The sequence below is a fragment of the Humulus lupulus genome, chromosome 3 (genome assembly GCF_963169125.1).
Source record: "Humulus lupulus chromosome 3, drHumLupu1.1, whole genome shotgun sequence".
Classification (NCBI taxonomy): domain Eukaryota; kingdom Viridiplantae; phylum Streptophyta; class Magnoliopsida; order Rosales; family Cannabaceae; genus Humulus; species Humulus lupulus.
Window position 1 is genome coordinate 261652608 of NC_084795.1, and position 26460 is coordinate 261679067.

The window sequence follows — 26460 nt, forward strand, 5'->3', positions numbered from 1 at the left end:
CAATCAATTTAATTAATTTAAATTGATTATTTTAATACCTCATTTTTGGCTATAAATAAGGGATTTAAGGTGTCCATTTGGAGGGGAGGTTACTATACCATTATTTCTACACATTCAAAACCTCTCGATTCTCTTCATCTTTTTCTTCTTTTTGGTTACTTTCTATGTATTTTTAGAGGAAAAATTTGGGAGTTTCTCCTCCAAATTTTCCTATTTATGTTTGTAATTTTTAGTTTGTATTTGCTATTCTAGTTATGAGTTTCTAATCTTTTTAAGATTATTAAGGTGAAGGTGAAACAATATGTAACTAGATAGTGTTTATTTTGTATATTGATTTCCCATTTTGTGCAACAAAGTTTATGGAATTTTCTTCTTCAAATATCTTCTTTCATCTTAAATATCATGTATTTTGGATTGTTAGCACATATTTAAATTTTGTTCTTCATTAGTGCAAATACATAATATTCTTTGTGTAAGATGTGTCATTAAATTGTACACATCCATGCTTAGAACAAAAATATTATGTTTTGCCTTATAAATAATGTTCATTGATTTATTTGCTATTTCATTAGATTAATTTACACTAAATGCTTTGAAATTATAACTTTGAAAAGTGAAGAAAAATCTTATATTTTTTGAAGAAATTTGTTATTAAAATTACAAATCTATTTAGAAAATGATAGTTTGATTTATCTTAACTATCACTAAAACTTGGGAATCAATATACTTATAAATATTATTGAACTTATATTTTGTGGATTCTAATCCTTAATAATCTTATTTTACCATCTTGATTTCTAATATTAATTTATTTTTATGTATTGTCTTAAATTTTTTTATTATTGTCTCTTATTAGATTTTATTGTCACAAATTCTCATCAATCTTTGGTACTAGGTTATAATTTATTACTTTTGATTTAAAATAGTTTTCTTTTCGAATTTAGACAACTCCTTTGGGTTCGATCTCGTGCTTACACGAACACTATATTCCATATACGATTCGTGCGCTTGCGAGTTATAAATATTTAAAACATACCCGTTTTGGGTCCATCACTCAGCCTAAGAAAGTCGGGGTCGACAACAAGCATTCAGAACGTAGGCCATTTTGGCTAGGGCAACTTGGGAGTGCAATATTCACTCGTCTGGCCCAAACGCCACCTAAATAAATAAAAGTGCAGTCTGCACTTGTCTAACTCATCGGATGTTTAAATTGGACTATGTGTTTGATTGAGTAGGGTTATTACCATTAAGCTTGTTATTTATATTTTCAGTTGCATATGTTAATATATTTATTTAAGTTTTCTTGCTGAGCCTCGACTCACGGGTGCTTTGTGATGCAGGTAAGGGCAAGGGTAAGCTGACTGACCATGAGTTGGAAAACTTCAGGGGAAATGTGTACATATGCAGCCTACTCGACGGCCACGGGCGGGATTGCTTGGTAAGAACTAGGGTTGAACACTGTTTTTTCGCTTAGGACGGCTAGTTTATATTTTAATTTTCTTTAATGAGCCTGTAAACACTTTTTGGGATCCCATGTATAAGCTAAACACTTTTAATGAAAAATGATTATTTCGTTGACCAAAATTTTTAATACCTAACCTTGGTTTAATTTTTAATTACACGTTTAAGTCTAAACGACTCGCTTAGTGAGTTAAGCACCATTTTAAATACAAAATGTAACAGTCTTGGCTAACTAGGGCGTTACAACTTGGTATCAGAGCGGTCTAGGTTTAAGGGTTCTTGAAGACTGGTTGGGCATGTACACTCGCCGCTAAAGATAAGCTCGACTCACGCTTTGGTATCCAATAACATGATTATGTGCTTAATTGTTTAATTGAACATATGTGCCATATCTACATGCTAGAATAGAGAGCATGATATATATTTTGTGGAAGCGAGGCCTATTAATTGATGCATGAATGTTATAGACTTGTGTTTTAGAATATATACTGTATGTCATTGTTGTTTTGTTTGGTTATGCTCGTGGGATAGTTTTGGATATGATTATCATGCCTGATAGGTTAAGTCATTGACTGCAGATAGATTCAGAAGTTATGTATCCAAGACAGTCAATTGGATCAGGCATTGTCAATATCAAGGTCGCAGATGATAATCAGGGCCAGAACCCTCCATCTTCCCCTGGAATTGGCAGCAAATGTTTACTGGACTACAAGCAAGATTGCAAGGACAAAATGAAGAGATTAAGTGGCTAAGAAAACAGATTCTGCTAGGGAACGCTGCTCCGTTCGTTTTGCCAGTAGTGGTGCCAGTTTTGGCTCAACCTAAGGATAGGAATAGATGGGGACTATTGTATGAAAGATTCCAGAAGCATTGTCCTCCAACCTTTGAGGGAAGTTTAGATCCATTCAGAGCTGAACAATGGATGTGCATGATTAGCTCCATCCTTGACTGTAACGCCCTACTTCCTTAGAGTCGTTACTATGTGAGTTAAAAGTGTAACTAAACTGAAATAAAAGTTGTTTAAAGATATTAAGTATGAAAATGTAGTCATTCATTGAAATCGTAAAGAGTTTTACATTTGGGATCCCAAAATACTGTTTAGAAAATACTTTGCAGATCAAAATATACATATGATCGACTTAGCCGACAAAAAAACTATTACAGTACATTTTCCCAAAAATAACCCTAGCCGTGGTGGCCAGGCAAGCCGAACATGTACCCGTTGCTCCACGCTCTTCGTACTCATGGTTGGTTGACCTTTCCTTTGCCCTTACCTGTACCATAGAGCACCCGTGAGCTGAAGCCCAGCAAGAAAACTCAACACAAAACATATAACATATGCATAGCAATCCACAGTATCTAACAAAACATCCAACAGGCTAAACACATAGCAGCTAACACTGTCCTGGGCGCTTTACCAGGCCCCGGGTTCGCTGTCTTCACTGAGAGGGTGGCTCCAGCACCCTAGGAGGGTCTCGCCCTAATGGCCTACACTCAGCATGCTCAACAATCCCAGACCATTGCCGTATTCGACTTCCTACCGTTCTCGGCCTTCACCGTTCCCGGCCTTCGCCGTTCACTCACAAATATACATCACATAACACAATATCAACAGATATTTAAACACATATTTAGTATAAACATTAGGGCCACACCCTGCAATACAATCAATATTGCTACGCCCCGCAATACAAAAAATAGGGCCACACCCTGCTCTACGGGTACAACACTTTCCTTACCCGTGTCCCAAGCTATCCGAGCACCGCAATCCCAAGCATAGTCCTCTAACCTGAGGCTCATTGAAAACCTAGTCACAACATATTCATAATAACCATCCATCAAGTTCTAAAGCAATAAATAACTTTGGAATATAAATCTAGCCTCCAGGACCTTGGATTCTACCAATTCGGGTAGTAAAATCCTCCCTGAGCCTTATCATTTGAGTTCCCGAGCTAAAAACCTTCAAATAGCCATTACTTTGCATTTGAGCCATGGCCCAACCCCTTAAGGGTCGCGGTGCGCTCAAGTCAGAGGTAAAATGCCTCTTTACTAAGGCACACGAGCCGCGGCGCCTGAAGAACTGGACCGCGACCCGAGGCCCCAAACTCAAAAAATCAAACTATTTCCTACGTTTTCCTCGAGCCTAAGCCCCAAATTCACACCCCAATCATAAACCCAACTTATATTTAAGCCTAGAATTCCCTTTCACATAACCTAAACATCACAATAGAACCATAAACAACTCCTTACACTCATCAAAAATCCAAAATCAAACTTAAAATTGAACTCTCATGCAAACCTCCAATCCTAGCAGAATTCAACATGATGATCAAGTTTTAAAGCTTACCTCTGTACCAGATTCGACCTTGAGCTAACTTCCCAGATCTTCAAGCTTCTAGCCTCCCAAATTCCAGCCTTGAATCCTTATTCTCTAGATAATTTTCTTCAAAAACCTCTAAGCTTCAATGAGAGAAGGAGTGAGCCGAGAGAGAGAGAAAAAGGCTAAGAGTTATTGTTGTCCTTCTTCTTAGTTCCAGTGGTTTCTTAAGCCATCTAAGTATGTCCAACCTTAGCCAAAAGTCTAAAATGCCCTTAAGCTTATCTAAACCCTCAAGTGCCACCAAGGGCAATTAGGGCAATTTCGTCAATTTCCAGGTCCCACTAATTCCTCGAGTGTTCCTATAAATTCCCGTTAAATTCCAACATGTCCAAATCATTGCTAAAGTACAACCCATTACTCGATAAATCCCAAGTACATATTATGTTCCCAAAATACCCCTAGGCTCCTCCCGAGCTGGGTATTCAACCCTGTTATGACTATCTAGCTAAATTGCTCCATAGGATCATCTCAGATTGTGCATCACAAATTTATCACCACTCACTCGTGGTATCAATCACAATTTACACACATATTACATTTAGGCCCTCAAAGGGCTAAAATTACAAATATGCCCCTAATAGCCAAATGGGGCCCACATGCATATATAATTCACCTAAACATGCATTTTTAATCACATAATCATCAAATTCATACATTAACGTAATTAAATCAATTATTTCCCTTCTGACACGCTAATTAAGGCCCTAAGCCTTACTAGCAAATTTGGGACGCTACATTGACTATGTGGGAGTGGTAGGCAATGATAGAGTAGCTTGTGCCACGTACATGTTTCGGGAAGATGCCCACATGTGGTGGGAAGTGGTATCCCAGACTCGGGATGTTGTCGTGATGGGTTGGGAAGAATTCAGAGAATTGTTCAATGAGAGGTACTACTGTGACACAGTTTGAATTGCGAAGACCAATGAGTTTATGAACTTGGTTCATGGTAGTAAGACAGTGATAGAATATGTCAATGAATTCGATGGGTTGGCAAAATTTTCTTTTGATTTGGTACCAACAGATGTGACCCAGAGCATTAGGGTTGCTCTAGTACATAAAATTTCTACCTACGCTCAGGCGGTAGGGAGGGCCCTTGCTATCGAGGATGCAAGAGATGAGATAAAGAGTGAGAGCATTGTAAGGAAAGAAAGTTAGACAATGGTACACCCATTTGTGGGATCTGGTCGGAGCGGAGGCCCTACCAACCAGAAAAGAAAGACCCTTGATAGTTAAACTACTCCCGGTCCTAATAGGAGGGGTCATGGTACTCAGGGTGGCTGCCAGAGCGGCAACGAGGCCTGGTGAAGTTACCTAGTATGCGCCAGGTGTAGGAGATGCCATCTAGGAGAATTCCGAGCGAAGGCATGTTTTCTATGTGGAATAGTTGGGCACTTCAAGAAAGATTGTCTGAGATCGAAGAAGGGAGAACCAAGGAGTATGGATAGATCGAATCCAACTCGAGTATCCACCTTGATGCAATCAGAGCTTGAGGCTAGTCCTTCAGTAGCGACAAGTTAGCTTTCTAGTTCTCGATCTTTTATATTGTGCTTATGGATTATGGTACTATGTTTCTCTTAGTAGAGGCATATATATGTTGTGCATATTGTGTGATTATTATGCTATGGGACTTGAGATTTTAGTGCCTGCAGGGGGAAATTGGTAATTTCGAGGAGATGGGTCAGAATGTTACTAGTAGAGAGTTAGCAGAAAATTGATTGAGTTGGTTATAAGAGACTTTGACATGGATTGAAGAAAAGATGGTGACTTTTGAGTTTAAAAGGAAAGGACCCATTTGCATTCACGAGATTCCTAGCTATTGTGGTGAGTACCAACAGGGATATAGTAGGTAGACAGAAGAAAACAAGATTGGCCAGTGAGGTTTTAGATGGGTGTCCCGAGGATTTGCTGGGATTGTTGTTGCGTCTAGGGATTGAGTGTGCTACGAGACTAATGTAAGGATAGAATTGGTATCTGAGGCATCATACATAATGGCACCAGCTGAGGGAAAAAAATTAAAGATTCAGTCGAAGGAGTTACTCGACATGGGGATTTATTAGACAGAGCTTCTCACCATGGGATATGTCAACACCCCCTTTGTTAAGAAGAAGGACAAGTCTGTGAGAGTATGTACCATATATGGATAATCGAGTAGAGTAATTATCAAGAATAAGTATCCATTGCCAAGGGTGGAAGATTCACTTGTCTAGTTGTCAGGTAAGATAGTGCTCTCAGGAATTGACCCTCGATCTGGTTATTACCAGCCGAGGATCAAGGAAAGGGACATTTCAAGAATTACCTCTCACACCAAGTATGATGGGATGGATTTCCAGTGAAGGCTCTTGAACTGACCAAGGATTTAGTGGCCTACGTAAATTCAACAAATGGAGAGTATATGGATGATTTGGATAAGCCATATTTGGATTGATCGAGAATGTTTTGGACTACTTCCAGTTAGAAATGGAACACAAGTGACATTTTCGCTGATATTACCAAGGCTGAGGAAGCGAGGATTACACGTAAGGTTCCGGAAGGGATAAGTTCCAATTTCTCCAGGTGATGTTGAAGGTCACATTATAGGAAGCGATGGGATCTTGCAAGATTTAGTTAAGATAAAAGCAGTAAGGAATTGGCAAAAAGAATGTTTTAGAGGTCAGAAGCACAGTGGGACTGGCGAAACACATCGGCCTATACTTGAAGCATCTTCAAGGACTGCCATACCCTTGACTGAAGTAATGTAAGGAACTAAAGTTTGTCTGAATGGATAGTTGCGTGCCAGATTTTTAGAAGTTGAATTAATGGTTGATTGTCATGCCATGGTATCAGTATAAGCATGTGATGGACTAATATATAAGGGCGGTACGGTAGACACTGCCCTTGTTTAAAAATGAGGAGTTCATAGTGCAGTGCGTTAGGGGCTAGGGTGTGCCCGTGTGTATACTGGAAAGGTGATTGTTCATGCTTCACAATGGTTAAAGAAATAAGAACATAGATGTTTTACGTGGGACCTTGAGTTAACAGTAGTGTTAGATAGTTGCGGTTAGGATAAGACGACAGCATTTGTGGGAAAGAAGTGCATACACTAGCATAAAAGTTAAAGTGTTTTGTCACCCATAGAGGTTGAACCTGAGATGAAGACTTTGGTGAGAACTGGTGAAGGACTGATAGTGAAATCATTTATTACCCAGGGAAAACTAACATGGAGGTTGATGCCTCGAGTTGGAAAGGTCCATACAAATTGTATGATTTGCAACAGATTACAGAGAAGTTAGAAGAGGTAACGACCAAAATTGGCATAGAATTCGTGATTGACAACTGGCATATATACCTCTACAAACAATTAAAGAAAGAAGATTCTGTAGGAATGGCTAAGAACCCTACTATTTTAACATGGATAGGTTAAGATATGAGGATCGGATACGTGTTCCAATTGATGCTGGCATCAAGGTGGAGATTCTGGATGAGTCTCATACCACCCTTCATGCTTGTTGTATCCAGGAATTTTGAATGTGTGCTAAGACCTAAAATTTTGGGGGGAGGGGGGGGGGGTGGGCCTCACTGCCTAACCTTTTAGTAGGTGAGGGATGAATGTCAGAGGCCAAAGAGACTATTATGACTTTAGGGCATCCCAGAGTTAGAATGGATGTATATAATTATGGACCTATGGATGGATCACCTTAGATTGTAGGTAAAATGATTTTGTATGAGAAGTTGTGACTCAACATATTAAGTTAACACTCTTGTTTGTGTGAGCGAGTTATCATAAGAATGAGTATATGCTAAAGGAGATCGTACGTATCCGTGGGGCACTAGAGTCGATAGTGTTGGATTGAAACCCTTTATTTATTTCCCAAGTTTTGGAAAGGGTCACAAAGGGCGATGAGTATAAGGTTGGGATTTGGAATTATTGGTTACCTTCAGACAGATTGACAACCTGAGAGAACAACTCAAACTTTAAGTGTAATGCCCCGAATTCTCCGGTATTGTTTAATGGCGGGATTAGTAGGCTGGGAGGGCCATACTTGTTTAATTAAGCCATTATATGATATTATGCATGTATATGTGAATTATATTATAATATGATGTTAAATGCACGCATGTGGGTCCACATTTTAATTACAGGGGTGTGATGGTAATTTGGCCCGTTGAGGGTATAATTGTATATTTGTATGCATTTCGGTGATATATGTTGAGACCACATTATAATGTGGGTTGGTTCGAGCTATTCGGCATGAGACGATCTTGGGATATTGATTAGCGGTCTAGTCACAACAGGTTTAAGTGCAGGGCTCGGGTGGAGGCTCGAGGTGATTTTAATGATTAGAGCGTTACCGGGAATTAAAGGGTAACGGGATGTGAATTAGTGGTGTTTGAGATTATTGAGAATAGCGGGAATTGGAGAGCGTTAATTATGATTAATGAGATAGGAGGAAAGTACCAATTTTGCCCTTGGGAGCCTTTAGAAATCTTAAATTGACCTAGGGGTAAAATGGACATTTCACCCCTAGGATAGATAAAGCCATTGTTGGCTGAAGAAAAGAGCAAAAAAAAAAAAAACAGAGCAATTTGGAGAACCTTCCCGTACCATCTTCTCCTTCAGTTTTCTTTGTAATTTTTGAACCATTCTTGAGGATTCAAGCTTGGGAAGCAAGCCTTGGGAGTTTAGGAGTGTGTTCCTCTATTGAAGGGCATCATAAGCTGAGCTTTGGGTAAGTTTCTAACCATAGAATTCTCTGGTTTGCCCTGCTTTGGTTTTGTTTTGCAACTGTGATTTCTAGGGTGAATACTTGGTTTTGTTGGGAGTTTTGGCTAGGGTTCCTATGCTTGTGATGTTTGGGATGTGTTAGGATGGTTTTTGGGTTCATTTGGCATTAAGAATGGGATTTGGAAGCTTGGAAATCAGGTTGGAATCGAAGGAGATGAAGAAGGTCAGTTCAGGGGAGTTTCGGTCTGGAGGTAGCGCTATAACGTCCACCCTAGGGCGCTACAGTGCTCCTCAGGAGGCTTTTGGGCATGTTGGGGGTTCTGAGTATAGCACTGGGGCGCTAGGGGTTGAGCGCTGTAGCGTTACCCTGTTCCTTCAAAGTCCAGTTTTGAGTGTTTTAAGGGTTTTTGACTTGGGGTTTCAATCCTTAAGGCCCGGGATCGAATCTACTCACCGTGTGGGCATGTTTCTAGGTCCCGAGAGTGGTGCTTAGGTTAAGACCCTATTATTGTGGATTCTCATTAGTGGAGGTTATAACTGGTTGTGATTAGGTAACCGCTAAGGAAATAAAAGATCGATCGTTCTCAGGGGTCGTCCTTATTATACTTCTCGCTCAAACCTGAGGTAAGAAAACTGCACCCTGTGTATATATGACATGCGTGATTACTATTGGGGCATGTTGGTTGGTAAATATGGACATAAATCGCCTATTGAATGTTAGCGAATGTTGAATACTTGTATATGTACTGACTAGTCAAGGACACTGACCTAAAGAGTCAGAAATGGCTTAGCGTCATGAACGCTGGGCCAAATGAAGATTAGATCTAATCGATATCAGTGTTGAATGGCTCTAAGGTATTAACACTGGACCGACCCTAAGGTCGACGAATTTATAAGTGCTTGGCTAGTCTAAGACTAGTTATTCAGAGCCAGGGCATATGGCCCCAGTGACTGTTTGTCACATGGCTAGGGAACGCTGTTCCAGGGTTATGCCTCTAAGGTCATGAGGAAGGTTATGTTGGTGACTATTCACCATACACCTATCCCGGTCAAGCTTATGAAAGGTTCACTTATCAGTTAAGCCCGAGTGACCCTATCGTCACATGGATAGAGGGGGCTGTACCCACTTTTGTGACTTTTGCGACTGTCACCTATCTGTTTTGGACTGATAGTCCTGAATGATTATTATGATCATTGTTGATATTATATCATGCTATATTATGTTTTCTTGCTGGGCTTTGGCTCATGGTTGCTATGTGGTGTAGGTAAAGGGAAAGAAAAGCTCACCCAGCCTTGAGTGGAGAGCTTAGGTGGTGATGTGTACATATGCGGCCACTTGACCACCACGGCCAAGGCGTTCTCAGAGGAACTAGGGAGTTACCCTATTTTTGCCGCTTAAGTTGGCGGGATTGTAAATTTGAAACAGTAATGACCATTTTGTACTGAGAACAACTTGTAAATGTTTTGATTAGCTCTGCAGAGCAGTTTGTAATAAAAGGTATCCATCCCTTTTTATTAGTTTTTTTCCACCTTAACCTGTTAATCACACTTAGAGCACGTTTTTAACCAAAGGACTCAGGTAGCGGGTCAAATTTTCGGTTCACCATTCACCGTAACTGTTCTGGGGTAACCAGGACGTTACATTAAGCATTGTACTTCAAATGTGTAAGTTTTAGGGACATTGAGGTAAGTATGGTCCCTTGATAGGATTGTCACGGTGATGAATATTGATTGACGGCCAGAGCGACTCTAGATAAGATATTGTGAGATAGGAAATGAGAATTACTCAGTCCGGGGGAAACGAAATGAGAGACGGGAAGTATTCTGGTTCTGAACCGGTCCAAAGGACCAATGAGGTAATAAGGATTGTTAGAGCATGAGTATCTGCTTTATTGAAAATACATGAAAGTTCACAAATTCAAATATGGGAACATGGAGTTCTAGGATGATAAACCTTGTGCGTCTCCGAGTATTGTTGATTAAAAGATAAGAAAATTTGGAAAGAAAGAGAAGATATGACCCTAGGTAGTTAGACTTTTGAGATCCTAACAAGAATTAGGCTAGAGACCTACAACTTAGCCTTACCTTGGCATGGATGGAGGTTTATAGCCATACATATGCCAATGCTAAGGAAAGATGTGTCGAGTACTACACCTGTTTAGGTTAAGAAAAGCCAGTGGAAATCTTGGATAGAAGAGATAAGGTCTTAACGAATAAGACTGTCACTTTAATGAGGGAGTTACAAAGCAATAACTTGACTCTAAAGTTAGAGTCAGATATGCAGGATTAGTATCCCGAGATGTTTGAACAAATTTCGAGGAAGAAATTTCGATAAAGAGTGAATAGTTGTAACATCCCAAATTCACTAATAAGGCTTAGTGCCTTGATTATTGTGCCAGCAGGGCACAATTAGATTTTTATGTGTAATTGTGATTATACATGTGTGATTATGTGAATTATATGAGTTCTATTACGATATGGCTATTGATGCATGTTTAAGTGTATTAAATGTGTTTATAGGCCCGATTATGTTAAAAGGATATTTTTTGTAATTTTTGACTCGTTGAGGGTATATTTATATTATACATGCTTTATGAGTGAGACCACATTATTATGTGGATATATTTGAGATGTGTGGCCCGAGGCGATACTAGTGAGCAATTTGGCAGAAAGTTACATTAGGGATTAATACTCGGCTCGGGGTGAGCCTAGGGGTATTTTAGTAAATTGGTGAATTACCAGGGGTATTGGAGTATTAATTATAATTGGGAAAAATATTAGTATTTGGAAGATTAGTGGGATTAATTGAGAATTTTAAATGGAATTTGAAGTTTAGCAGGAAAGTGGTGTCAAATAACCATTTTGGACTATGGGCATTTTGGTCATTTCATGCCCATGGATTGAGTTAGTCGGTTGGGAGCCTTCGACATCAGGTAACCCAGTAAACACAAACACTTGACTCTCTTTTCTCTCTCTTGTTTTCCCTCTACCTCCCTTACCGTTTTGTTGAGGTTTGAATTGTTGAATTAGCTTAGGAACAACATAGGGTCGGAGTGCACAATTGAGGTAAGGATTACACTTTGTTTTCTTGAGGAAATTTAGGTTTGTCTTTGTATTTTTTTTAAGTTTGAGAACTCAAAGTGGGGATGTTGAGTTTGGTAAGGTTTTAGCTTTGATTTTTGGGGTTTATATACTGCCTATGATATGTTGTTAGGAGTTTAGGACTCAATTATAGGATTATTCGTTGTTTGGGGCGAATTTTGAGGGATTTGGCTCGGAGAGAATGTTGGAAATTCAGGGTTCCCAGGGTTGAGCCGTGACGCTGTTCTTGGAGCGTCGCGACCTGCATGAACTCTGAGGCTTGGGCGGTTCTCTGAATTTCCTTGGCGCCACGACGCTTAGTGGGTTGCGCCACGGCGCGTGTCCAGGGAAAATCAGGCTTGGGCTCTCTGACTTGTACGGGGCCACGACGCTTATGAGGGGCGTCATGACTAAAATTAGGGATTTTGTCCAATTAGGGATTTTAAGCTTGGGAACTCAAACCTAAAGGCTCAGGAAGGATTCTACTACCCAATTTCGTAGAATTCGAGGCCCTAGAGGCTAGGAATTTATCTTGAAGCTTTTAAATAGTTTAGGTCTTGATGGGTATCCGTTATTATGTTGTGGCTAGGTTATACCATTAGGCTCGAGGGTAAGGATTGCACTCGGCGTCGCGATACGCTATCTGCTCGGGACTGTAGGTAAGAAAAATGCACCCTAGTTGTAATTGGGGCTTGGATCCCTGTCAATGAATATGACTATAATCATGCTTGTGATTACTTGATTAGGAATGCTTATATATGTTGTATCTGATTCTGTGATAGGCAAACTGTATGTTTGATTATACTTGATTTGAAAGCCAGATAAACCATATGTTTGATTATACTTAATTTGAAAGCTCGGCCTAAAAGAGTCGGGGCCGGCAACAAGCGTGCATAACGCAGCTCGGCCTAAGAGATTCGGGGTCGGTAGTAAGATCTAAAACCTCGGCCTAAGAGAGCCGGGGTCGGCAACAAGCGTGCGGAATGCAGGCCATTTCGACTAGGGAAACCTGGGAGTGCCATATGCACTTGTCTGAACTGAATGCCACCTAAATAATTAGAAGTGTAGTCTGCACTTGTCTAACTCAATGGATGTTTAAATTGGACTATGTGTTTGATTAAGTAGGATTATTACCGCCAAGTTTGTTATTTATATTCTATTGCTTATTTGAATCTATTGATTTAAGTTTTCTTGCTGAGTCTCGGCTCATAGGTGCTTTATGGTGTAGGTAAAGGCAAGGGTAAGCTGGACCAACCATGAGTTGGAGAGCTTTCGAGGCGGTGTGTATATTTGCATCCTGCTCGACCGCCACGGTCGGGATTACCTGGGAAGAACTAGGGTTAAACCCTATTTTTCCGCTTATGATGGCTAGTTTATATTTTAATTGTCTTTAATCAATCTGTAAACACTTTTTGGGATCTTATGTATAAACTAAACACTTTTAATGAAAAATGATTACTTTTTTGACCAAATTTTTTAATTCCTATCCTTGGTTTAATTTTTAATTACACGTTTAATTCCAAAATGACTCGCTTAGCGAGTTAAGCACCATTTTAAACACACAGTGTAACAATTTTTGCTAACTAGGGCGTTACAAGTTGGTATCAGAGTGGTCTAGGTTTAAGGGTTCCTAAAGACTTGTTAGGCATGTACACTCGCCGCTAAAGATAAGCTCGACTCACAGTTTGGTATCCAATAACATGATTATGTGCTTAATTGTTTAATTAAACATATGTGCCTTATCTACATGCTAGAATAGAGAGCATAATATATATACATATATATATTTTGTGGGAGCGAGGCCTATTAATTGATCCATGAACGTTATAGACATGTTTTCTAGTATGCATACTGTATGTGGTTGCTATGTTGTTTGGTTATGCTCGTGGGATAGTTCTGGATGTGATTATCATGCTTGATAGGTTAAGTCATTGACTCCAGACAAATTCAGAAGTTATGTATCCAAGGCAGTCAATTGGATCAAACATTGTTAATATCAAGGTTGCAGATGATAATCAGGGCCAGAACCCTCCATCTGCCCCTGGAATTGGCAGCAGATGTTTACTGGCATGCAAGCAAGATTGCAAGGGCAAAAGGAAGAGATTAAGTGGCCGAGACAGCGGCATCCGCCAGGGAACACTACTCTGTTCATTTTGCCAGTAGTGGCGCGAGTTTTGGCTCAACATGAGGATGGGAATAGATGGGGACTATTGTATGAAAGATTCCAGAAGCATTATCGTCCAGCCTTTGAGGGAGGTTTAGATCCGTTCAGAGCTGAATAGTGGATGTGCATGATTAGCTCCATCCTTGACTATGTCGGAGTGGTAGGCAATGATAGAGTGGCGTGTGCCACGTACATGTTTCGGGAAGATGCCCGAACATGGTGGGAAGTGGTATCCTAGACCTGGGATGTTGTCGTGATGGGTTGGGAAGAATTCAGACAATTGTTCAATGAGAGGTACTACTGTGACACAGTTCAAATTGTGAAGACCAATGAGTTTATGTACTTGGTTCGGGGTAGTAAGATAGTGACTGAATATGTCAATGAATTCGAATATTATGCATAATGTTAGGGCCTAAAGCTATAGGTAGATAATGTGCATAAAGATTTCGAGAAAGAAATTTAAAGCATAAAACTACTGATGAAAATATACAAATATTCACGGGAGATAATAGAGTATCTCAAACTTGAACTATAACATAAATTGTCTCGGCCCCAAGGGCTTTAATAAAATTTATACAGTAAAAAATAAGGAACGCAACCCTTGTTAAAAAAAAACTACCATTGGGGTGGACTTGGCTTCTTCGCCCTTCTCCTCCTCTCCGCTAGCCTCGACGGTAGTGCCCGCAGTCGCCTATTCTTTTGCCAACTGAGCCTTCCATTTGGTCACGAACTCCTCCTCTTTGTCTAGCAAGAAAAAGGTGTCAATACTTGGGTTCAGTGACCACATTCGATACATGGCTCTGTCAGTGGTCCACTCCTTTTTGGCTACAAACTCTTTGAGTATGCGCTTCTTCTCATCCTAGAGGATCTCATAGGAAGCTTTTTTCTCCTCTCTGAGGCGCTCGATCTCCGAAGTTCTTTTTTTGAGTTCAACTTTGGCAGCATCGAATTCTGCAGTCTTAGTGTCGAGATCTGCCATCAGACGGCTGACCTCGGCTTCGGAGGAGGCAAGCTTATCTTGGACCAATTTAAGGGCATCCTCAGCCTTGATCTGAGCTTCCTTGGCCACTTTAAGAGTATTTTCCGCCTAGGACGGAGCTCCCTTGGTCACTTTTAGGTCTTCCTCAGCTTGAATTCAGGCTTGATGAGCATCATTGGACAACTTCTCACTATTCACGATCTTCGAGGACAGGAGGGAGCATTGGCACATAAACCCGAGGAGAGTCTAAAGGACAAAAAATGACAGTTAGAGGATAAAAAACTGAGAAAATAAAGAGTTAAAAGTATGGAGATACTTATAGAAACCCCGAGCTCCATGGTCTGGTCCAAGAGGGTGGTGGTGTTGTCTCCCTTAAGAAACCTCCACACGTTTGGATTGAGGTTGCTACATGATTGGCCAGTTCGAGACAGCAGGTCGAAGCACAGGTCGGCTCCTAAGGCACCAGCCTCGTTGGCCAAAGGATACTCTGGCATATGCATCATGACGCAAAATTTACGGACCACAGTTGGAATTGGAGCACCCCCTGGCCTCGAAGCTTTGAGGTCGACAATCTTTTTACCCTTATCCCCAGCAGGGACTTTGCTGGGGGGAGGAGGAGGGGATGGAGTTTCTCTCTTCGAGGGAGGAGTCGTTTTGACTTTTGGCTCGCTAGTGGCAACCTTCGAGGACACCAAACAAGGGTCCTCAATAACCTTCGTGACTTTAGAAGAAGGTGCATCCTTCTTCGAGGACACGCGACCCTACTTGCTACCCTAAGCCTTAGGCGATATCCCGAGTATGTTGTCAAGATCTGAATCCATGACACCTGAAAAACAAAAGAGAAAGCATATTAGTAACTGATTTAGTAAAGAGATCAGAAATAGTTAGTAAGGAAACCTAACTGGAAGATTCCTTCGAGCTTGAGCTAGGGGACCAGGAAATCCCTCTATCTTCTGAGGATTCTATGAGAGTACCTTCTCGATAGGTGGGGGATAACCTAGATAAATTCCTATAGTCATTGGTTCCGTATTGAACTACTATCCCTTCCCAAACCTCATTTAAACTATACATTGTTTGAAATTTACCTAACCATCTATCGTCTCTATGGACCTTAAAGTCTACCCCTGACCAAGTAAAAAAGTTGTTATGGGAATTGTTAAAGAGGACCAGGACACGGGGCTCATATTTCAAAAGAGTTGGAGACCACATGGGCATATCCAACACTATTTTACCTCCTGACGAGCCTTGAGACGCTTCATCTTGAGCCTCGCTACCCGACCTTAAAGGCTCCACTAACTTTATGCTCGAGTCTTTCCCTTTCTTTTTCTTTGAAGGACCTAAAGAACGAGGAGGGGGGACATCTTCCCATCGAGCATACTTGCAAGTTGGAAAGTTGTATGCAGACTCGCCTTCATTAAGGAGATTGCAGAGGCGCAACTTATCCTCATGCAGGAGATAGAGAAGAGATCACCACCCATAAGGGCCCTTCAGCATTCTCTCTCTATGGTCCACCATATCTTGGGTCGGCTTTAGGCGATCATAGTTTGAGTTCGCTATAAAGATGACCAATGGTGGTTATGCTGTTATTTATTTTTATATTAGCTTTTAATTAATTATCCATTAAGCTTTTATTTATACTATTTTAATTAAAATTAGTATTTTAAAATATTTTATATTTGAAATTAGGTTTTATTTATACTTTTTTTAAGTGTTCAATTAATTTTTAAATAATAAATAAAAATTTATTGATTTTGACCAATAACATGCTAACACGGAAGCCCTATTCAACATAAAATTTAACGTCATGTACTTACAGAGTACAAAATTGTTGAAACTAGGTATTTTATGTAAAAAAAAGACTTAGATATTTAAGTACTTGAATAACAATAACTTAGATATTTTAGCCATCAATATCTCATTTAATTATTGCTACATTAGCAATTAACGGAAAATTTAACGTCGAGTACTTATAGAGTATGAAATTGTTGAAGTTAGGTATTTTTTTGGTAAAACAAAGAAGTTTATTAAGTGGTTGAATAACAACATCTTAAATATTTTAGCTGTCAAGATCTTTTTTTTTTTTTTTTTAAATTAGGTGTGTTATGAGTTGGAAAATACCAACTCGATTATAAGTTTAGACAGATTAAAAATCCGTCCAAATCGACCAATGAACACTTCTAATTTCTAGAGAAATGAGAGATTGAAAATTAAAGATATTTTATTTTTCAAAATTTTGAATGTATAATTTTGGTTAGGTAAAATAAAGTAAAACTAGTGATTAATCAAACATTTTAGTAGGACCACATGTTAAATTTTTTGAATTTGTAAAATCATTTCTATTCCAAAACCAATCAAGGTATAACATATTTGGTGGTATGTTATGATCTATCTAAATGAATATAGTAAACATTATGATTTTTTTTCTTCAATCACTCATTTTTTGAAGGCTTATGTAAACGTTGTGCCCTTTTTCGATATAGAAATGACTAAGGGTATGTTGGTAATTTTGTTGAGAGGAAATTATAGGCTTACCAACTCAGCTCATGGTGAACTTGTGAGGAAGTAAAAGAATGTTAGCTTGCTTAAGTAACAATGTGGTTGTGGTTTATTGTGTTCGTGTTGTGATATGCTTATGATTCGGTTGCGTGAACTTGGGAGATGCAAAATTCGTAATTATTTAAGTTCCTGATCATTTATGACTTGTGAGGATATTTATTATGAAATATTATGGTGTTGGAAGATAAATGTTGAAGTATCCATTCAGATGCGGCCATCACAATTTTAGGGAGATATATTATTTAAATTTAACTATTATTACTTATTTGAATTTAAATGTATTATATTGTTGTTTAAGTTGTAATAAATAGACAACATTCCAGAAGGTTCGACAATAATCATTTTCCTATAAATAAGTCAGGAATCAAGTCTTACACGGCAACATAAGTTTCGTATTGTCACGCTGCCAAATTGTGATTAGAAACTAAGCTCACGAAACTCAAGTTTTAGTGATTCTTGAATCTATTCATAAATATTAGTGTCTTATGACCTAGGCTTCATTAATAGTGCACAAAAATCTTGATTGTCTTATATATTTTCTTTGTCATTTTGTATACAATTTCTGGTTGACATATTTAGGGTGCATTTGGAAAATTACTTTGTAATTGGAATGGAGTGTAATTCAAGATAATTACTAGATTTGACATGTTTGTTTAATTAGGTAATTACGCGGTAATTATGTAATTAAAAATAATTGAAGTGTTCTAATTACACTCTCCAATTCTCATGACCTACCAGAAAAATTGTGTGTAATTAGTCTATATAATTACTAAATAATATCCGTTTTAAATAATAATTATTATGCAGTATTTGTACGTCTTGAAATTCAGCACGTGCCTTTTTGATAGCTCGAATACAGTGGGCTAGCCAAGGACTATAATGGATGAGCCACAAGTTCATATTTCCTGAGGGCAGCGCGATTCCTCAGGTAAATAACATGAGCTGAATTATACAAAGCAGTAGGCACGATCTGGAAACACTTATGAAACAAGGCATCCTAAGCACGAGCTGATACTACGCTTAGCTCGGATACGCTAAAGATCTGCCATGTCCATGGATCTTTATAAACCTGAATACGTTATATAAACGTGCGTGATCAGACACCACATGTCCGTTCATCCCTGAATTCCTGGACACGTAATATAGTCGTGCATGATCAGACATCACATGTCCGATTATGCCAGACGACCCATGATCATTTTTACCTAATGATTAGACCATACCTTAATATAAATTGTTATATTCATCATTAGTGCAAGACAGGTCAGATGAGGGATTTGTATTCACGTGATGATCCCAACATCTACCCAGGGATTGTTTTTCCTATAAATACCAAGACCTTGGATAGGGGTTGGGGATGATGGTTTTTCTGTAATGCAAATACTCTGTCAAAATATAGAGAGATATACAGTAATAATACAGACTCGTGGACTAGGGGAATTTTAACCTCCGAACCACGTAAAAAGGAACGAGTGTTCTTGATATTTCGTTTCTAGTATTTTTAAGTGTCATTCACTTATTACGGTTTATCATTAAGCACTAATCCATCCTAGCTATAGTTTCATAATTCACTGTTGGTGAAAAACTGCGTCAACAGTTTGGTGCTTTCATTGAGATCTACAAATTAGTGCTATTGTGAAAGATTTAGATCAAAGTCCACCATGGTGGTTACTCACTCGAGACATGGGAATGAGACGGATCAGCCTGGTGGGCAGGAGGCTCACCATACTGCTGTTTCCGATGAACAAAACCCTGAAGTCCAGCAGCAGTCGGGAAAGCAACCGATGGGCCACGACCACACCAGGAGTTTAGCGTCATTGCTGTCGAATTCGAACTTGGGTTACTTGACTGCGATAGAGTTGGAAAACATGCAGTTAAGAAGTCATTTAGCCAAAGCTAACAAACAAATCGAGGAGGTTTTGGCTCGGCTATCCCCTCTTGCAATCGACATTAACGTCGGAAAGAGGCAAGGTGGGACCCATAAGTCCCGCCGGGATAGTCGATCCAGGCCAAGTCGGTCGGTTAGGACCTCTACCCCAAGTTCTACGCCCATGGCACAAGATCACCAAGGAATCTCGTTTGATGGCTTTCCCAAGGATCATCGGTGAATCAGCCGATCGGTTAGAACCTCGACCCCGAGTTCAGTAACACTGTCAAATGCACCTGCAAATGCCCACAGCGACCCACGAAGAAGGTCTAGGGCAAACTCACAAAGAAAGCATGTTCCAGTCGACCTTCCTGTGCCACGATCAGATCGCTAGACACAGAGAGTCGAAAATGGCAGGGCAGAGCGACCACATGCTAATTTGGTCCGACCTGACGGGACAAGAATTGCCTCGCCAATTAGGCATCCCCCATCGCCCATAAGGCATCCAATACCACCTCGTTCCGCTCGAAACGTTCCTACCTATGGGGACAGTCGGAGGAATCCTCCTCTCGCTGCCCCTACCGATGCCCCACGAGCACGCAAAAATGTCTCAGGTCCTCATCCTCAATCGCAAGCTTGAAGTGTCTCTAATGGAAGTTATTGGACGGAGGGCCACCGAAGTGGTAGAACCGGTGTAGATTTGAGAAATCAGCTGAGTTCGGCACAGAGCCCTCAAGTTGATCCACATACCAACCTATGAGATCGCCTGAATTCACAAAGGAGAAATTCAGATCGCGATGGAGTCATCGACACTCACCACGAGGGAAGTCCTTTCGAAGTACGTGATAACGGGAACGTCCCACCAAACCAAGCTCGAGCTTGGAGGGACAATAACCCGCCAAACGCATACGACCAAATAGGAGCTGTTGAACAGCCCCAGGGAACCAAGGACCAAACCCTTGAGAGTTTAGCCCAGATGGAGGAGCTGATGAAAAGACTCATGTCAGAGAAGGAAAAAGACGAATATGACTAAGGGGATGAGCTTGAGATTTTCGCCCCTAACATCGCAGCAACAACATACCCGCCGGGTTTCAGGATGCCGCATTTGTCAAAGTTCGATGGAGATGGAAATCCGTTCGACCACTTGGGAATGTTGACCACCCTGATGATGACCCACAATATTGGACCCGAACTGAGGTGTCTGGTATTCCCCTTGACTCTGGTCGGGCCGGCTAGGAAATGGTTCAAGCAATACAAAAAGCATTCTATCAGCTCGTGGAAGAGTTTCTCCGCTGACTTCAAGAGGGCATTCTGGGCTTCTCAGGTGGCTCGCATCAAGGTGGACTCCCTTGAAAATGTAAAGCAGCAGCCCGGAGAGCCCCTAAAAGCATACCCGAGTAGATTCACTAATATTGTTGTGCAAGCTAGAGACGCGGACGAAATTTCTAGGCTCATGGCGATGAGAACATGAATTCTTGTTGGGGACGACCTATGGAAGGAAATCTAAAGAAAGGGGGTCAACACCATGGATGAGTTCCTGAACAGGGCTCAAAGGTGGATCAACTTGGAAGAGGCGCGAACCTTGGTCGCAAGAACCATCCAAGTCCCTGCCCAACCTGTTGGAGTAGTAACGGATAGGGATGCACAAAAGCTCCACGAGGACGGGGACCCGCGGGGATCCGCCCCTAATGGGGCGGGGATTCCCCGGCTTGGCGGGGATCGGGGCGGGGACGGGGCTAATATTCTTTACCCGATTCGGGGACGAGGCGAAGTCAGGGATAGTACTCCCCGCCCCATTTCGTCCCCGATTATGTATATATATAGTATTAGGAATTATATGTAGTATGTATAACGATATAACTCTATTTCTATATATATAATATTAATTATAATTAAGCTAATTTCCTCTTTGATATATCGTTTAATGCATTAAATTTCTGGTTTTATAACAATTAATGCATTAATTCAAATTACACTATTTCCTATATATTAAATACTCTAACTGTTATAGAATATGGATGGACTCCAGCCACTTCACCGATTATGCTATTGCTAACTGTTTTATATGAATATGAAAAGTCTTTTTGAAGAGTGCACTTCAGAGACTAACCCTAAATAATTATTTCATATATATTTGATATTAGCCTTTCTATCTAGTCCACTCTCCAATCTTTAGTCCAACTACATTATATTTTTTCTGTAAAACAACAACCTGTTCATAACTTGTGAGTTGTGAGTCCTCGTGATCGTGAGTCTTAAACAGAGTAGGAAGCACTATATTTCTTAACAACTCGTGGCTGCATCAATAAGGAGGAGTAGACAAAGGAGATTATTCATTGACTAGAATGGTAAGTATTAAACTATTAGTATTATTATTATATAAGGTACTCTGTTTATGTATATTATTTAATGATAAAAACAGAGCTTTTTATCTTTTACGGTCAATATACAATGCTCAATATAGACATTGATAAATTATATACTTGAAAAAGGATTTGTTTATTTATTTATTTATTGGCAAGTAACTACTATTCATCTTATATGTATGTGTACATGAAGTTTTGACCACGTAATTTTATACATAATCAACAAAAAGAATGAATTTTTATATATACTCATATAGGTTTTGTACTTTTGTGGATGAGGGTAAGTCTAGAAAGATTGTCATATGACTATATGAGCCTAGAAAATTGCATATTGCTATTAAATAATTTATTTAATAAATATATTATAAACTAGATAATGAATTGATATGCAAAACCTGATATATATATATGTATATTATATTTTTATACAAAACCTAATATATATTATTACATAGACGTATATGACACACTTGACACACTTTTTATTGGAGTATTCTAGTTTATCTGTATATGCAAATAATATAGTGTATGTGAATGTAAATGTACATCTTTTTAAGTTTTCGTAATTAATTTTATATGTTTAAAAGTGTATACTTTGAATTTTTATAGGAAAAAATGACTGAGATTGGAAGTCCAAAAGAAGACACTCCATCAACATATGGACAAAATGAAGGAATAATACCCACAGGACCTATTGACCTTGATTCATCAATTCCTTCATCTCCAAAAAATGATGAATCAATGACAGCAACCCAATCAAATGTTGATAGCGAGAAAACTGAGACAAAGAGAAAACTGACTTCCTTTGTTTAGAATCATTTCAAGAAGCAAAAAATTAATGGAGTTGACAAAGCTGTTTGCAACTATTGTCAAAAAATATTAGGAGGATCAAGCAAAAATGGAACAACACATTTGCGTGATCATTTTAACATATGTCCTTTTAGGAAGCATCGAGATATAAAACAATCAATCTTAAATCCAAGTAAGAAGAAGGATGGAAGTACTTCACTAGCTGCTCACAACTTTGATCAAGAGTGTTCAAGACACAAACTTGCTAAAATGATTGTTTTGCATGAGTATCCACTCAATATGGTTGAACATCATGGATTTAGAGATTTTTTCAACTCTCTTCAGCCATTTTTCAAGAATGTATCTCGAAGTACTATTAGGAGGGATATATTGAAGATATATGAGAATGAGAAGACCAAGACAAAGAACTCAATTAGTGACAATTGTAGTAGAGTTGCAATCACAACTGGCATGTGGACATCAAATAATCAAAAGAGAGGGTATATGGTGGTGACTGCACATTATATTGATGATTCATGGAATTTGCACAATCGAATTATCAGGTAATAAGATAATTTGTAAAATATTTTGTATTTTATGTGTATATTTAATATGAGTGTGTGCTAATTAATTATTTTTTATTATATGCATTCAGGTTTATATATGTGCCTGCCCCTCATACTGCTAAGTTATTAGCAAAAGTGTTGATGGAGTGTTTGGTTGAATGGTCTCTTGAACGTAAGTTGTCTACTCTTACTTTAGATAACTGTACTGTGAATATTTCCATGATGGATCAAATGAAAGAAAAATTGAGAAATGCTTCTTTACTAATGAAAGGTGAATTAGTTCATATGAAATGTTCTGCTCATATCTTGAACTTGATTGTCCAACAAGGATTAGGTGCCATAGAAACTATACGTGAGAGTGTAGTTTTTTGGACTGGTACTCCAAAAAGAGTTGAAAAGTTTGAAGAGGCTAAGAAAGGATTATCATGTGCAAGCAATAAAAAGCTAGTGCTTGATTGTAAGACTAGGTGGAATTCTACTTATTTGATGCTTACTAGTGCCATTGTTTATAAAGATGTGTTCAGTCGCTTAATACACACTGAGAAAAATTACAAAAAAGAACCTAGTGAGCGAGATTGGCTTTTGGCAAAAGTTATGTGTGAGAAACTGAAGTTGTTTTACCATGTCACTGAGATGTTTTCTGGGACCAAATATCCTACTACTAATCTATTCTTCTCTAAGATTTGTGATATTTGGTTGTTGCTTAAGGAGTGTCTTAAGTCTTCATACGATGAGATTAGGATAATGGCATCAAATATGATGGATAAATTTGAGCAGTATTGGACTTCCATTCATGGCATATTAGCCATAGCAACTGTTATGGATCCAAGGTTTAAGATGAAATTGATTGAGTATTATTTTCCTAAAATTTATGTTGGTGAATATCAAAATGAAGTTGAACGAATTAGAATGTTGTGCTATGATTTGGTGAAAGAATACAAATCAAATGATGGAAAAGAAAATCTTTCTGATCCTTTATCCAACGCTTCTGGAGTTGGAGGGGATAGTGATGGATGTGTGGATCCTTTAGCTGGTTATGACTTGTTCGTTAGTAGTACTTCTAAGGTGGATACTTTCAAGTCTGAGTTAGAGTTCTACTTGGAGGAAGCAGTTTTTCCTAGGAGTGAAGAGTTTGATATTTTAGCTTGGTGGAAGACAAATGGTCTTAAGTATCCAACATTACAACAAGTTGCTAGAGATGTTTTGGCTATCCCAGTGTCTACAGTAGCTTCTGAGTCTGCTTTCAGTACTAGTGGAAGACATGTGACTCCTTGTCGTAATAGGCTTCACCCAAGTATGTTGGAGGCATTAGTATGTACTCAAGATTGGCTATGGGATGAGAAACTAGGTATGTTTATTATAAATTACTCTTATTATTTATTTTTCTTTTATACCCAAAGCAAAGAGCTTATAAAATGACATATTTTATTTTTTTTCTTTGATGACAACAACCAGTAATGCAATTTTTTTATCCATAAATATATATATGTAGATTCCTTTTATTGAAACGTGGTAAAATTCCACTTTGGTCAAAAAAGAAAAACAAAATTGGTGAAAGTTGTATATTGGAGATAATCTCTTTGAAACATGGATAGTATTAGTAATATACATATATAATTCTTTTTGAATCATCCAGATTTCTATAATCAGATTTCTTGTTGAATTTTTTACATGCATCACAAAATGAGATTTCACATAGTACATTCTTTGATGATGTTGAAGATGATGAAGCGGTAAGTTTAGCATTAATTATTTTTTTTTGTTTATATTATTATTTTTTTTCTTTAAAATATATTTTTACTTATAATTGAAAATTTTCTTTTAGGGTCCAAGTTTTGTGGAATTTGATTCTTGAAGAAAGAAGGCTCTTGAATGGTGGTGATGACTATTAGTTTTCAAAGTTGAAGATGAAGATGTTATTACAATTTATTAAGTTTGTGTGTTTGTTTGGAATTCAAGTTTATGTTTATGGTCTTTAAGTTTATGTTTATTGATTTTAAGTTTATCATTGCAAAGTTTTTAATTTTGGAACTTATCTATATGACTATCAATTATGGAATGAAGAATTTAGTTTTATGTTGTTTTAATTTGGTGTTTACAAATATTTTTTAATTTTGAAAATATAAAAAATTATTTGTGTTATCCAACTTTTTTAATAAACGGGTCCCCATTATAGTGTTCATTACCGACGAGGATTCCCCGCCCCGTTCCTTGCCGGGGAATGTGCGGGGACGGGGGAAAATAATAGGGGTCGGGGACGGGGAATGCATTCCCCGCACCGCCCCGTCCCCATGTGCATCCCTAGTAACGAATGTTGCAGCAATGGCTCAAACAGTTACCCAGAATAACCAAGGAGGAGGTAGCAAGAGGAAGGGAAATGGGGAGGGCAGCCAGAGCGGTTTGAAGAAAACCAAGCCCGTGGAGAAGTTCAAGCCGATCTATATGACTTATGCCGACCTCTCAGGTACTAGAGAACACATTTTCTTGGCGAATTATACCCGCCTCTCATGGAAAAAGCCGGAGCCTTTAAGAAATCAAAGGGCGAAGAGGGATCCTTCAAAATTTTGTCGATTCCACAACAACACTGGTCACAACACCGATGATTGCAGACACTTGAAGGATGAGATTGAAACACTCATCAGGGCAGGACCTTTGGCTTAGTATGCCCAGAATCGAATAACTCCCAGTTAGCTCACTGGACAAAACATTCTGTCAACTCCAGAGACCCCGACAAATCAGACTAAAGCTCAAGTGAACCAAGATACCCCTCCTCTGATAACAGGGGGAGAGATAACAACCATCTCCGGAGGCCCTCATTTGGCAGGTACGAGCAGAGGTGCCCAGAAGAGGTATATCAATGAGCTGAGGTCTCACAATGGAGTTGAGTTTCTCTCAAAGCAGCGTTTGTCTAAGCAACAACGATTGGAGAAACAACCAATTAGTTTTACTGAAGAAGACACTAGTCATGTCCAATTCCCGCATAACGATCCTCTAGTCGTAACCGTCCAACTCATCAATCGGAGAGTTAGGAGGACACTAGTGGATAATGGAAGTTCTGTGAACCTACTATTCAAGTCCACACTGGAAAAAATGGGATTGTCTGTGACCGAACAGAAGGCAACCTCCATGATGCTATATGGGTTTTCCGGCGAGGGATCGACAGCTATCGGAATAATCAAGTTAGTGATAACCCTGGGTGAAGGACCGCGAACTATTTCCAAGCTGCTCGAGTTTGTGGTTGTTGAGTGTCCAACCGCATACAATGTAATCCTGAGTCGACCTACGTTAATGGCGTTCGAAGCCGTAACCTCTGTCTGCCACCTTGTGATCAAATTCCCCTCATCTGCGGGAATATGTACTGTCCGAGGCGATCAGCTTGCTGCCAGGGAATGCTACAGCATTTCCATGAAGGGAAAATCACAACCTGGGTAGCAAACGATGACCATACAGGACGAAGGTGAGGAATCCCAGGAAGTAAGGACTGTTCCTGGAATGGAAGAACCTTTGCAAGCCAGTGGTGCGGATACTACCCCGAATGACGATATCAAT

At 39.2% G+C, this 26460-nt stretch overlaps 1 protein-coding gene across 1 annotated transcript; it reads left to right on the forward strand.

The window, feature by feature from the left end:
- The first annotated feature begins 22394 nt into the window (after positions 1 to 22394).
- On the forward strand, positions 22395 to 24766 carry LOC133825617 (zinc finger BED domain-containing protein RICESLEEPER 2-like). The gene is made up of 5 exons (XM_062258533.1): positions 22395 to 22411; positions 22501 to 22908; positions 23001 to 24259; positions 24562 to 24644; positions 24737 to 24766. Exons 1-5 carry the CDS (start codon positions 22395 to 22397, stop codon positions 24764 to 24766), a joined length of 1797 nt encoding a protein of 598 aa, XP_062114517.1.
- Positions 24767 to 26460: the final 1694 nt, after the last annotated feature.

Bases quoted from the DNA above. Each gene is read 5' to 3' on its own strand.
- LOC133825617 (XM_062258533.1), top strand. The intron at 22,909-23,000 runs GTAATAAGATAA...ATATGCATTCAG, and splicing joins TTGCACAATCGAATTATCAG to GTTTATATATGTGCCTGCCC. The intron at 24,645-24,736 runs GTAAGTTTAGCA...ATTTTCTTTTAG, and splicing joins ATGTTGAAGATGATGAAGCG to GGTCCAAGTTTTGTGGAATT.